Here is an 11,696-nt window from a genome sequence, read left to right as displayed (position 1 = left end):
AGCCGCAGACGGACACCCACAAGGCCGCAGACGGACCCCGCGCAAGGAAGCCGCAGACGGACACCCACAAGGCCGCAGACGGGCGCCGGACAAGGCCGCCGATGGACGCAGGGCAAAAATGTAAGTTTTCTTTTTTTTCCTTGCTGAGCTTGGGGTGAGCGTTATACGCCGGGGCGCGGTATACCCCGATAAATACGGTAGCTTCCTTTACCTTAGTGCAGTCCTCCTTCACTTACCTCATCCTTCCATTTTGTTTTTAAATGTCCTTATTTCTTCTGAGAAATCCTCACTTCCTGTTCTTCTGTCTGTAACTCCACACAGTAATGCAAGGCTTTCTCCCTGGTGTGGAGTGTCGTGCTCGCCCCCTCCCTTGGACTACAGGAGAGTCAGGACGCCCACTAACACACAGCTCCTTTCTCTATCTGCAACGTAGAGAGCGTCCTGACTCTCCTGCAGTCCAAGGGAGGGGGCGAGCACAACACTCCACACCAGGGAGAAAATGTTGCATTACTGTGTGGAGTTACAGACAGAAGAACAGGAAGTGAGGATTTCTCAGAAGAAATAAGGACATTTAAAGAAAAATGGAAGGATGAGGTAAGTGAAGGAGGACTGCACTAAGGTAAAGGAAGCTATTTAGGAAAAAAAAATTACCTTTACAACCCCTTTAATGCATAGGATGGGGTTGCAGTGAGTTTCCAGAAGCAGGGCATGCACTACTTTTGGTGCGGTGCAACTTCAAGATGAATGGGCTTAAATCGCACCGCGCAGAACTGCATGTGAAACGCACAGCTCATTGTTGCATCATGAATCGGCCCTAACGCCCTCTCTGCTTCCCTCTGTACTTACCTCTGGTGCTGCTGAGCTTTAAATGCCCACGTAGCTGACCCAGCGTTTTAAAATTCCCCCTCCTTCTCCTTCTTTCTGCAGCACTTCTGGGATGGATCAGAGCGATGCGCTGCGATGGCGTCGACCAATCAGAGTCACTCTGATCTGTCCTGGAATCACAGGGAAGAGGGAAAAGAGGGGGGGGGATTTCAAATCCCTGGACCGTTGGATCGGCTGCGTGGGCACTGAGAGCTCAGCGGTCCTGGGAGGTAAGTACAGCAGAGACCGGGGGAGGTGTACATGGTCAGTTCCCCTTTACATTTTTTCTGTAAGGCTTCGGTTTCAACTTGTGCGACTTGGGACTGCAAAGTCGCATGACAAGTCGTACCCCATGATTTCCAATAAGTACCGTTCATATCTGTGCGACTTCAAAGTCGTCTTGGTGACTTGTCATTAAGGTTCCCCTATCGAGAGGGTTCCTGTAAGGGCTGCGCAGGCGCAATCCTTGCCGACGGAAATCTCCGAACCTCGGCGGGCATCCAGGCTCATTCCTTAACATGGAAATTCTCAAATTCCACGTCGCCCTGGATGCCGGCCGAGGTTCGGAGATTTCCGTCGGCAAGGATTGCGCCTGCGCAGCCCTTACAGGAACCCTCTCGATAGCCGGAACCATATCGTCAGATCACCGGTACCACTTTGATGCAACTTGAGGTCCATAGACATCAAGAATACACAGGCATGGCTTCAAGTCGCATCAAAATCGCTGCAAAAAATCACGGTTAACATTGGAGTTGCAATAGTGGAAAGAGAGCCTAAAGGTGAAATATCCTCTGAAGCCCTTTTACTGGACAGGGAGTAGAAGGTGGGCGGGGCTTAACCCAGACGGTAACAAAAGGGAAACCAGAATCAGAGGAGACATTTCTGGCTAATAAAGGTAAAGGTCTCTCCCGCTCTTCTACAATGGCTGATGGTTTCAAGTAAAAGCAACAATATAAAATCCTCTAAAATTGCCTCCTTTGCTCCTCTGTAGCTCCTCCTGTTCTGACGTGGAGATCTGCCCACAGAACACAATGAAGGGTCGCGGCGTTCCTCTATGGAGGTGTGCGGATCAATACGTTGCTTCATCCATGTTCTCATCGCTGTCACCGCCAAACTCCTCCCCGTTATCGAAATAAGACATGATGTAGTCGGTCTCCTACAGAAGCAGAGGAGAGATTAGGAACATTGGAGGATAAAAGAACTGCTATTACTGTCTGTGTCCCCCGTGGGGGGAGATTGGTGCTCACTTCCTGTCCTTGTGACACGGGTGAATCCAGTCATGGGGAATAGAAAGTGAGGGCATTAAACAATAATGGAGACAGAGGACTGATGATTCCCGGAATCAGGGAGGGGAATCCAGAGGACGAGCTTCTTAACCACTTAAGACCCGGACCAATTTGCAGGTTAAGGACCCTTTTTGCGATTCGGCACTGCGTCGCTTTAACTGACAATTGCGCGGTCGTGCGACGTGGCTCCCAAATAAAATTGGCGTCCTTTTTTTCCCACAAATAGAGCTTTCTTTTGGTGGTATTTGATCACCTTTTTTATTTTTTGCGCTATAAACAAAAATAGAGCGACATTTTTGAAAAAAATTCAATATTTTTTACTTTTTGCTATAATAAATATCCCCAAAAAAAGATATAAAAATAAACATTTTATTCCTCAGTTTAGGCCGATACGTATTCTCCTACATAATTTTGGAAAAAAAAAAAAAGTCCCATCATGCCTCTGGGTGTTATGTTTGTGGCTGTCAGTGACTTGCTATGTCTCATGGGACTTGTAGTTCTGCAACAGCTGGAGGTCCGCTAATTGCATATCCCTGATATAGGGGATAGTTTTATGGAATTTTATTAATTATTTTATTTTTACTACTAATGGCGGCGATCAGCGATGTTTTTCATGACTGTGACATTATGGCGGACACACCGGACACTTTTGACACATTTGTGGGACCATTGTCATTTTCACAGCGAAAAGTGCTATAAAAATGCACTGATAACTGTGAAAATGACAGTGAAGGAGTTAACCACTAGGGGGGCGCTGTAGGGGTTACGTGTGACCTCATGTGTGTTTCTAAGTGTAGGGGGGCGGGGCTGGATGTGTGACGTCAGTGATCGTTGTTCCCTATATCAGGGAACAGACGATCACTGACCTTGCCACAGTGAAGAACGGGGAAGGTTTGTTTACACTCACCTCTCCCCGTTCTTCAGCTCCTGTGACCGATCGCGGGACACCGGCGGCGATCGGGTCCGCGGGTGCGGTCATGGAGCTTCGGACCAGGCTGGGCTCTTAAAGGGGACGTACATGTACGCCCCTGTGCCCAGCCGTGCCATTCTGCCGACGTATATCGTCGTGCGGTGGTCCTTAACCACTTAAGGACTGCCTCCTGCACATATACGTCGGCAGAATGGCACGGCTGGGCACATGTACGTACAGGTACGTCCTGTACTAGTACCCAGCAGCGGTAGTACGAAGCTCCGTGACCGGGGGAGCAGCGGACCCGATCGCCGCTGGAGACCCGCGATCGGTCCCCGGAGCTGAAGAACGGGGAGAGCCACGTGTAAACACAGCTTCCCGGTTCTTCACTGTGGCGGCTGCATTGATCGTGTCATTCCCTTTTATAGGGAGACACAATCGATGACGTCAGACCTACAGCCACACCCCCCTACAGTTGTAAACACAATTCAGGGAACACGTAACCCCATCACCGCCCCCCTGTGGTTAACTCCCAAACTGCAACTGTAATTTTCACAGTAAACAATGCATTTTTATAGCACTTTTTGCTGTGAAAATGACCATGGTCCCAAAAATGTGTCAAAATTGTCCGATGTGTCCACCATAATGTCGCAGTCACGAAAAAAATCGCTGATCGCCGCCATTAGTAGTAAAAAAAAAAAATGTATAAAAATGCAATATAACTATCCCCTATTTTGTAAACGCTATAAATTTTGCGCAAACCAACCGATAAACGCTTATTGCGATATTTTTATCAAAAATATGTAGAAGAATACGTATCGGCCTAAACTGAGTAAAACATTTTTTTTATATATATTTTCGGGGGATATTTATTATAGCAAAAAGTAAAAAATATTGATTTTTTTTCAAAATTGTCGCTCCATTTTTGTTTATAACGCAAAAAAAAAAAAACGCAGAGGTGATCAAATACCACCAAAAGAAAGCTCTATTTGTGGGGAAAAAAGGACGCCAATTTTGTTTGGGAGCCACGTCGCACGACCGCACAATTGTCTGTTAAAGCGACGCAGTGCCGAATCGCAAAAAAGGGCAAGGTCCTTTAGCTGCATTTTGGTCCGGATCTTAAGTGGTCTTAAGTGGTTAAAGGACCAAACGGGCTGCCGGTGTCTCAAAGAGGAAAGGAAAACCACAAACACTCAAGCCAGCATAGACAGATCACAGGCAAAGTGCAATCAGATTGGCTCTGTGGCTTATGATCGCTGTGATCCAATCACACGCTATCAGGTGAGCACCAAGGACCGCCCACCACTGACACCAGACATGAAGAGGAAGGACCAATCACATCACGTGGTTGGATAGAAGATGTATCCTGTATAATTTTTGATGTATCGTCAATAGGGGGTATTTTTTGAGATAGTTGGAGTTTTGCTTTAAAAACAGTCCGGGTTGAACCTCGTACCTCCTCGTGCTCCTCTTCATCGTAGTCTTCCTCTTCCTCCTGATCCTCCTCTTCCTCTTTCTTTTCCTCTTCCTCCTCAGAGCTCACTTCCTCCTCTTTTTTCTCAAGATTCTACAAAAAAAAGACAACACCTTTATGTCACCCGAAACAGGACCCCTTCCCAACAGGCCACAGAGGGCCCCATGTACTTATATGTCACCCGAAACAGGACCCTTCCAACAGGCCACAGAGGGCCCCATGTACTTATATGTCACCCGAATCAGGACCCTTCCAACAGGACACAGAGGGCCCCATGTACTTATATGTCACCTGAAACAGGACCCCTTCCCAACAGGCCACAGAGGGCCCCATGTACTTTTATGTCACCTGAAACAGGACCCCTTCCAACAGCACACAGAGGGCCCCATGTACTTTTATGTCACCTGAAACAGGACCCCTCCAACAGGCCACAGAGGGCCCCATGTACTTTTATGTCACCTGAAACAGGACCCCTTCCAACAGCACACAGAGGGCCCCTATGTACTTATGTCTCCCGAAACAGGACCCTTTCAACAGGCCACAGAGGGCCCCATGTGCTTATATGTCACCCGAAACAGAACCCCTTCCAATAGGCCACAGAGGGCCCCTATGTACTTATGTCACCTGAAACAGGACGCCTTCCAACAGGCCACACAGGGCCCCATGTACTTATATGTCACCCGAAACAGAACCCCTTCCAACAGGCCACAGAGGGCCCCTATGTACTTATGTCACCCGAAACAGGACGCCTTCCAACAGGCCACAGAGGGCCCCTATGAACTTATGTCTCCCGAAACAGGACCCCTTCCAACAGGCCACAGAGGGCCCCTATGTACTTATGTCTCCCGAAACAGGACCCTTTCCAACAGGCCACAGAGGGCCCCTATGTACTTATGTCTCCCGAAACAGGACACAGAGGACCCCTATGTACCTATGTCTCCCAAAACAGGACCCCTTCCAACAGGCCATAGAGTGCCCCATGTGCTTATAGGTCACCTGAAAAAGGACCCTTCCAACAGGCCACAGAGGGCCCCATGTGCTCAAATGTTACCCGAAACAGGACGCCTTCCAACAGGCCACAGAGGGCCCCTATGTACTTATATGTCACCCGAAACAGGACACCTTCCAACAGGCCACAGAGGGCCCCTATGTACTTATATGTCACCCGAAACAGGACACCTTCCAACAGGCCACAGAGGGCCCCTATGTACTTATGTCTCCCGAAACAGGACCCTTTCAACAGGACACAGAGGGCCCCATGTGCTTATATGTCACCCGAAACAGGACCCTCCCCAACAGGCCACAGAGAGCTTCATTTACTTATATGTCATCCATAACAGCACTCTTCCAACAAGCCACCAAGGGAACCATGTACTTTTATGTCATCCTTAACAGGACCCCTTACCAACAGGCCACAGAGGGCCCCATGCACTTATATGTAATATGTATAGCTACATCCCTCAGTGTGAAGTCTCAAACTTTTTTTATTTCCTTAGTTTTGACCCCCCCCCCTTTTTTTAGAGAGAGAGAGAGAAAATGCTGCTTCCAACCCTCACAATGCAGTGCTCTGTGCTGACATAGCTGAGTAACAGCCACACCCCTCAGCGGGAAGTTTGACATCTCAAACCTTTTTGTTTCCTTATCGTTCTGTACCTTTCTTATAAAAATTCCCTAAAATACAAATTTTTCTCTGTGAAAAGGCTGTTTCCATCCCTTACGCTTCAGTGCTCTATGCTGACAGAGCTGAGTAACAGCCACACCCCTCAATGTGAAGTCTGAAGTCTTTTATTTTCATTATTTTCCTGTACCACAGCTGGTTCTGATCTGTGATCAATTTCCATATGGAAATTCTCAAAAATCCCCTTTTTCTCAGTGAAAATGCAGTTTTCATCCCTTACGCTGCAGTGCTCTGTGCTGACAGAGCTGAGTAACAGCCACACCCCTCAGCGAGAAGTTTGACATCTCAAACCTTTTTGTTTCCTTATAGTCATGTACCACAGCTGGTTATGATGTGTGGCCATTTTTATATAAAAATTCTCAAAAAAAAATATTTCTTTGTGAAAATGCTGCTTCCAGCCCTCACACTGCAGTGCTCTATGATGACAGAGCTGAGTAACAGCCACACCCCTCAGTGTAAAGTTTGAAACCTTTTTTATTTTCATTAAAGTCATGTACCACAGCTGGTTATGATTTGTGACCAATTTTATACAGAAATTCACAAAAATTCCCTTTTTCTCTTTGAAAATGCTGTTTCCATCCCTTACGCTGCAGTGCTCTGTGCTGACAGAGCTGAGTAACAGCCACACCCCTCAATGTGAAGTTTGACATCTCAAACCTTTTTGTTTCTTTATAGTCCTGTACCACAGCTGGTTATGATGTGTGACCATTTTTATATAAAAATTCCCCCAAAAAAAATCTTTCTTTGTAAAAATGCTGCTTCCAGCCCTCATACTGCAGTGCTCTATGCTGACAGAGCTGAGTAACAGCCACACCCCTCAGTGTAGAGTTTGAAGTCTTTCTTATTTTCATTAAAGTCATGTACCACAGCTGGTTATGATTTGTGACCAATTTTACACAGAAATTCTCAAAAATACCCCTTTTCTCTGTGAAAATGCTGCTTCCAGCCCTCACACTGCAGAGCTCTATGCTGACAGAGCTAAGTAACAGCCACACCCCTCAGTGTGAAGTTATTAATCTCAAACCTTTTTGTTTCCTTATAGTCCTGTACCACAGCTGGTTATGATTTATAACAAATTTAATATGGAAATTCTCAAAAATACCCCTTTTTCTCAGTGAAAATGCTGCTTCCAGCCCTCACACTGCAGTGCTCTATGCTGACAGAGCTGAGTAACAGCCACACCCCTCAATGTGAAGTTTGACATCTCAAACCTTTTTGTTTTCTTATAGTTCTGTACCCTCATTGGTTATGATTTGTGACCGCCTTCATATTGAAATTCCCTAAAATACTCCCTCTTTCTCTGTGAAAATGCTTCCTCCAGTCCTTACCGCCACACTTCTCAGCATACAGAACTGCCGTGCAAGAGAAGGGGCCTGTCCGACCAAGTCTGTTATATTAACAAGAACAGTGGTTCTAAGCTTATCCATACACATACATAGCCAGATTCAGGTAGGGCGCCGCATCTTTATGGCGGCGTAGCGTATCGTATTTACTGTATTCACAAAGCACTTGGCTCCTAACTTACGGCGGCGTAGCGTAAATAGGGCCGGCGTAAGCATGCCTAATTCAAATGAGGATGAAGGGGCGTGTTTTATGGAAATTACTCGTGACCCGACGGGATTGACGTTTTTTACGAACGGCGAATGCGCCGTCCGTGTACATATCCCAGTGTGCATTGCTCCAAAGTACGCCGCAAGGACTTATTGGTTTCGACATGAACGTAAATTACGTCCAGCCCCATTCACGGACGACTTACGCAAACGACGTAACATTTTCAAATTTCGACGCGGGAACGACGGCCATACTTAACATTGGCTAGGCCAGCTATTTGTTGGACTAACTTTACGCCGGAAAACGCCTTACGTAAACGGCGTATCTTTACTGCGACGGGTGGACGTACGTTCGTGAATCGGCGTATCTATGCATTTACATATTCTACGCTGAACTCAACGGAAGCGCCACCTAGCGGCCAGCGGAAAAATTGCACCCTAAGATACGACGGCGCAGGCTGTCGTATCTTAGCTAGGTTTAAGTGTATCTCAGTTTGAGAATACACTTAAACTTACGACGGCGCAGATTCCGAGTTACATCGGCGTATCTACTGATACGCCGGCGTAACTATTTGTGAATCTGGCTAACAGATTTCTCCATCCATGCTAAACAGCACAGATGGAGGAATCTCCTCTGCCGCCGTCTATTATATTCTGCCAGAATACCCAAACAGCAACTGCATCCGATTCACCTGCAAGCACTGTTCAGCTGAGACCCTTCTACGTTGTTCCTTCGATATTTAAATTGAAATCTGTCGATCTGGGTGATTGCAAAAGGGTCACCCGTGTCTCGAATTAGGCTGTTCAGCAAGAATCAGATGAAATTCAAGCTGTGCATGGCCTTGCCCACGGAGCTTACAATCTAAAGGGAGGGGGAGGTTCTACAAAAGGGTAATAGCTACAGAGGATGATCTGATGGAGGTGACCCAAGTACAGTTCTTAGGTGGGGGTGGGGTAGGCTTCCTTGAATAAATGAGTTTTCAAGCATTGCCTAAAGATAGTCGGAGTCATACTGGGGTAGGGAGTTCCAGAGGACGGGAGAGGTTCTAGATAAGTCCCGAAAGCAGGGATGGTAGGAAGCTATGGTTATTACAAAGTCTATCAGACTGCATATCTATTTATGGGACATCATCTGCACTGTGACAGCCAAGCAACCAGCATTTTCACAGCAGCCTCACTTTACTGCACCGTATCATACTGCACAGGTTCATACCAACACTTATCAGCGTTAGAAAGAGAGAGTCAACAATCGCTGTGACAATATGAAGCTCTGCAATGTGAGGAGCGGCCCGCGCTCCTGTCTGGCAGCCGCATTGTGCGTGTGTATTGTCTGGGGGGATGATGAGCAGTCTAATGATACGGCAATCATGGCTGAAAGGAAAATGTGACAGGAGGAATTGTGGCAATTGTTATTGTCAGCCCCGTTATTCCCACGCTCACTACAACAGGTCCGGGTCCCGGCGTGCCACATTCTCACACATGGGAGGCTGATGTGTATTCTAAAGGAAATGTAGAGTCATGGGAAACACGCCGGGGACAACACAAGTGGCTGCGTCCCTTTCTAACCTACACTGATTAGGTCATCTCTCTGCTCTCTTCCCCTATCAACACGTCCTCCAGCCTGCTGACAGCTAACAAGAAGACTGATTAGGTCATCTCTCTGCTCTCTCCTCCTTAAACCTCGTCCCCCAGCCTGCTGACAGCTAACAATGAAGACCAATTAGGTCATCTCTCTGCTCTCTCCCCCTATCAGCAGGTCCCTAAGCCTGCTGACAGCTAAGAAGACTGATTAGGTCATCTCTCTGCTCTCTCCTCCCATCAGCAGCTCCCCCAGCCTGCTGACAGCTAAGAAGAAGACTGATTAGGTCATCTCTCTGCTCTCTCCTCCTACCAACAGGTCCCCCAGCCTGCTAATAGCTAAGAAGAAAACTGAATAAGTCATCTCTCTGCTCTCTCCCCCTATCAGCTGCTAAGAAAAAGACTGATTAGGTCATCTCTCTGCTCTCTCCCCCCACCAGCAGGTCCCAAGCCCGATGACTGCTAAGAAAAAGATGGATTAGGTCATTTCTCTGCTCTCTCCTCCTAGCAGCTGCTAAGAAGAAGACGGATTAGGTCATCTCTCTGCTCTCTCCTCCCATCAATAAGCAATAAAAACCCAACCGAGCCTCTAATCCTCAGGATTGAACCTTAGACCCGATATCACATCACACACAATCCTCACCTCCAACTTCTTTATAATCTCCTCTTTATCTAACGGGATCCTCTGCTTGTGCTTGGGAAGGACGGCCGCCGACTCTGCAAAACACACAACCTTGTATGACTCCAACCTGAGGACTCACCAGCAAAAGGGAAAGGGGGAGGGACAAAGGGCTCCACATACACCAATCACAATATTAGGCAACAAAAATAAAAAATATATTATAAAATAAAATTAATAAAAAAATTATAAAATAATACAAAAATTATAAAAAAAATATATAAAATAAAACAGAAATAATAAAAAAATAATAAAATAAAACAAAAATAATAAAAAATTATAAAATAATAAAAAAATTATAAAATAAAACAATTATAAAAATAATTATAAAATAAAACAAAAATAATAAAAAAATTATAAAATAAAACAAAAATAATAATAAAAAAAAAATACAAAAATAATGAAAAAATAATAAAATAAAACAAAAATAATAAAAAATTATAAAATACAAAAATAATTAAAAAAAATTATAAAATAAAACAAAAATAAAATAATAAAACAAAAATAATAAACAAATTATAAAATAATACAAAATAATAAAATAAAACAAAAATTATGAAAAAATTATAAAATAAAACAAAAATAATATTTTTTTTTTATAAAATAATAAAAAATAAATCCCTTTCTATAAAAAGCCTATAAAGTAAAGTCACCAATCAGGCTGTTATCTGACTCTGCAATTCTCAGGAGGAGGGGTCTGACATCCCACCTACCTACAATCTGCTGATCACAGGTGCAATGCTCTGCAGGATCCAGTAAAAAAAAAAAATATATATATATATATATATATACATTTATTATTATTTTTTTGAAAGGTGAACTTATCCTTTAACCACTTGCCCTCCAGAAGATTTTTACTCCCCTCCATGACCAGGCCATTTTTTGCTATTTAGCGCTGCGCTACTTTAACTGGCAATTGCGCGGTCGTGCAACTCAATGCACTCAAACGAACTTTGCAAAGAGATTGTTCCCTCTGTACAGAGCGCTGTGTTGATTGTCAGCACAGGGCTCTGGGCTGTGATTGGACACAGGCAATCATTGGGCGGGATCTACTGACAGACTCCTGCTATGTACAATCACACCATGTATTAGGAGAGGGGGAACGCATCGAGTAAATAGATACCAAACATGTCAAGTCTTAAAAATGTGCCTGCCTGTGGAATCGCACAAAACTCTCCATGACCTTACAGGTTATCAGTTTAGAGTTGAGCATGAATTATGATCCTAGGATTATTCATCTCACGGCTAACAAGCCCCCTATGTGATAGCATTGGCAGAAGACAGGCAGGTACTCTTTATGGAGAAATCGGGGGTCTACTAGACCCCCAATGTCTCCCCTGCCCTCCACCAATGCATCTATTCACAGACTGTTTGAATAGCTGCATCCTTGGCTATACTAGCTGAGGAATGACAGCTGTGACCCTGGAAGTGACATAATACAACTTTTATAAATATTTTATATCTTTTTCATTTTTATTTTATAACTATTTTTTATTTATGCTTCTTTTTCATTTTAAACTTTATTGCTATCACAAGGGGGCCAACAAGAGGAATGACAGTTGTGACCCTGGAAGTGACATAATATCATTTTGATAAATATTTTATATCTTTCTCATGTTTATATTTGCATCTTTTTTATTGTTTTTTTTTTTTTTTAACTTAATTTGCTATCACAAA

At 44.8% G+C, this 11,696-nt stretch overlaps 1 protein-coding gene across 2 annotated transcripts in view; it reads right to left on the bottom strand.

Moving 5' to 3' along the window:
* Positions 1-1,510: 1,510 nt before the first annotated feature.
* POLR3GL (RNA polymerase III subunit GL) overlaps positions 1,511-11,696 on the bottom strand; it is a 45,753-nt gene continuing 35,567 nt past the window's right edge. For both annotated transcript variants that reach the window (XM_040332295.1, XM_040332296.1), the window contains exons 7-9: positions 9,984-10,057; positions 4,517-4,627; positions 1,511-2,020 (exon numbers count right to left, since the gene is read on the bottom strand). In XM_040332295.1, the coding sequence (XP_040188229.1) occupies positions 1,934-2,020; positions 4,517-4,627; positions 9,984-10,057 (272 nt within the window). In that variant the 3' untranslated portion in view covers positions 1,511-1,933. The remainder of the gene's footprint in view (positions 2,021-4,516; positions 4,628-9,983; positions 10,058-11,696) is intronic.

Source organism: Rana temporaria, chromosome 13 (assembly GCF_905171775.1).
Source record: "Rana temporaria chromosome 13, aRanTem1.1, whole genome shotgun sequence".
NCBI classification, from domain to species: domain Eukaryota; kingdom Metazoa; phylum Chordata; class Amphibia; order Anura; family Ranidae; genus Rana; species Rana temporaria.
Note: the sequence above shows the minus strand (reverse complement) of the source record. Positions and strands in the feature narration are given on the sequence as shown.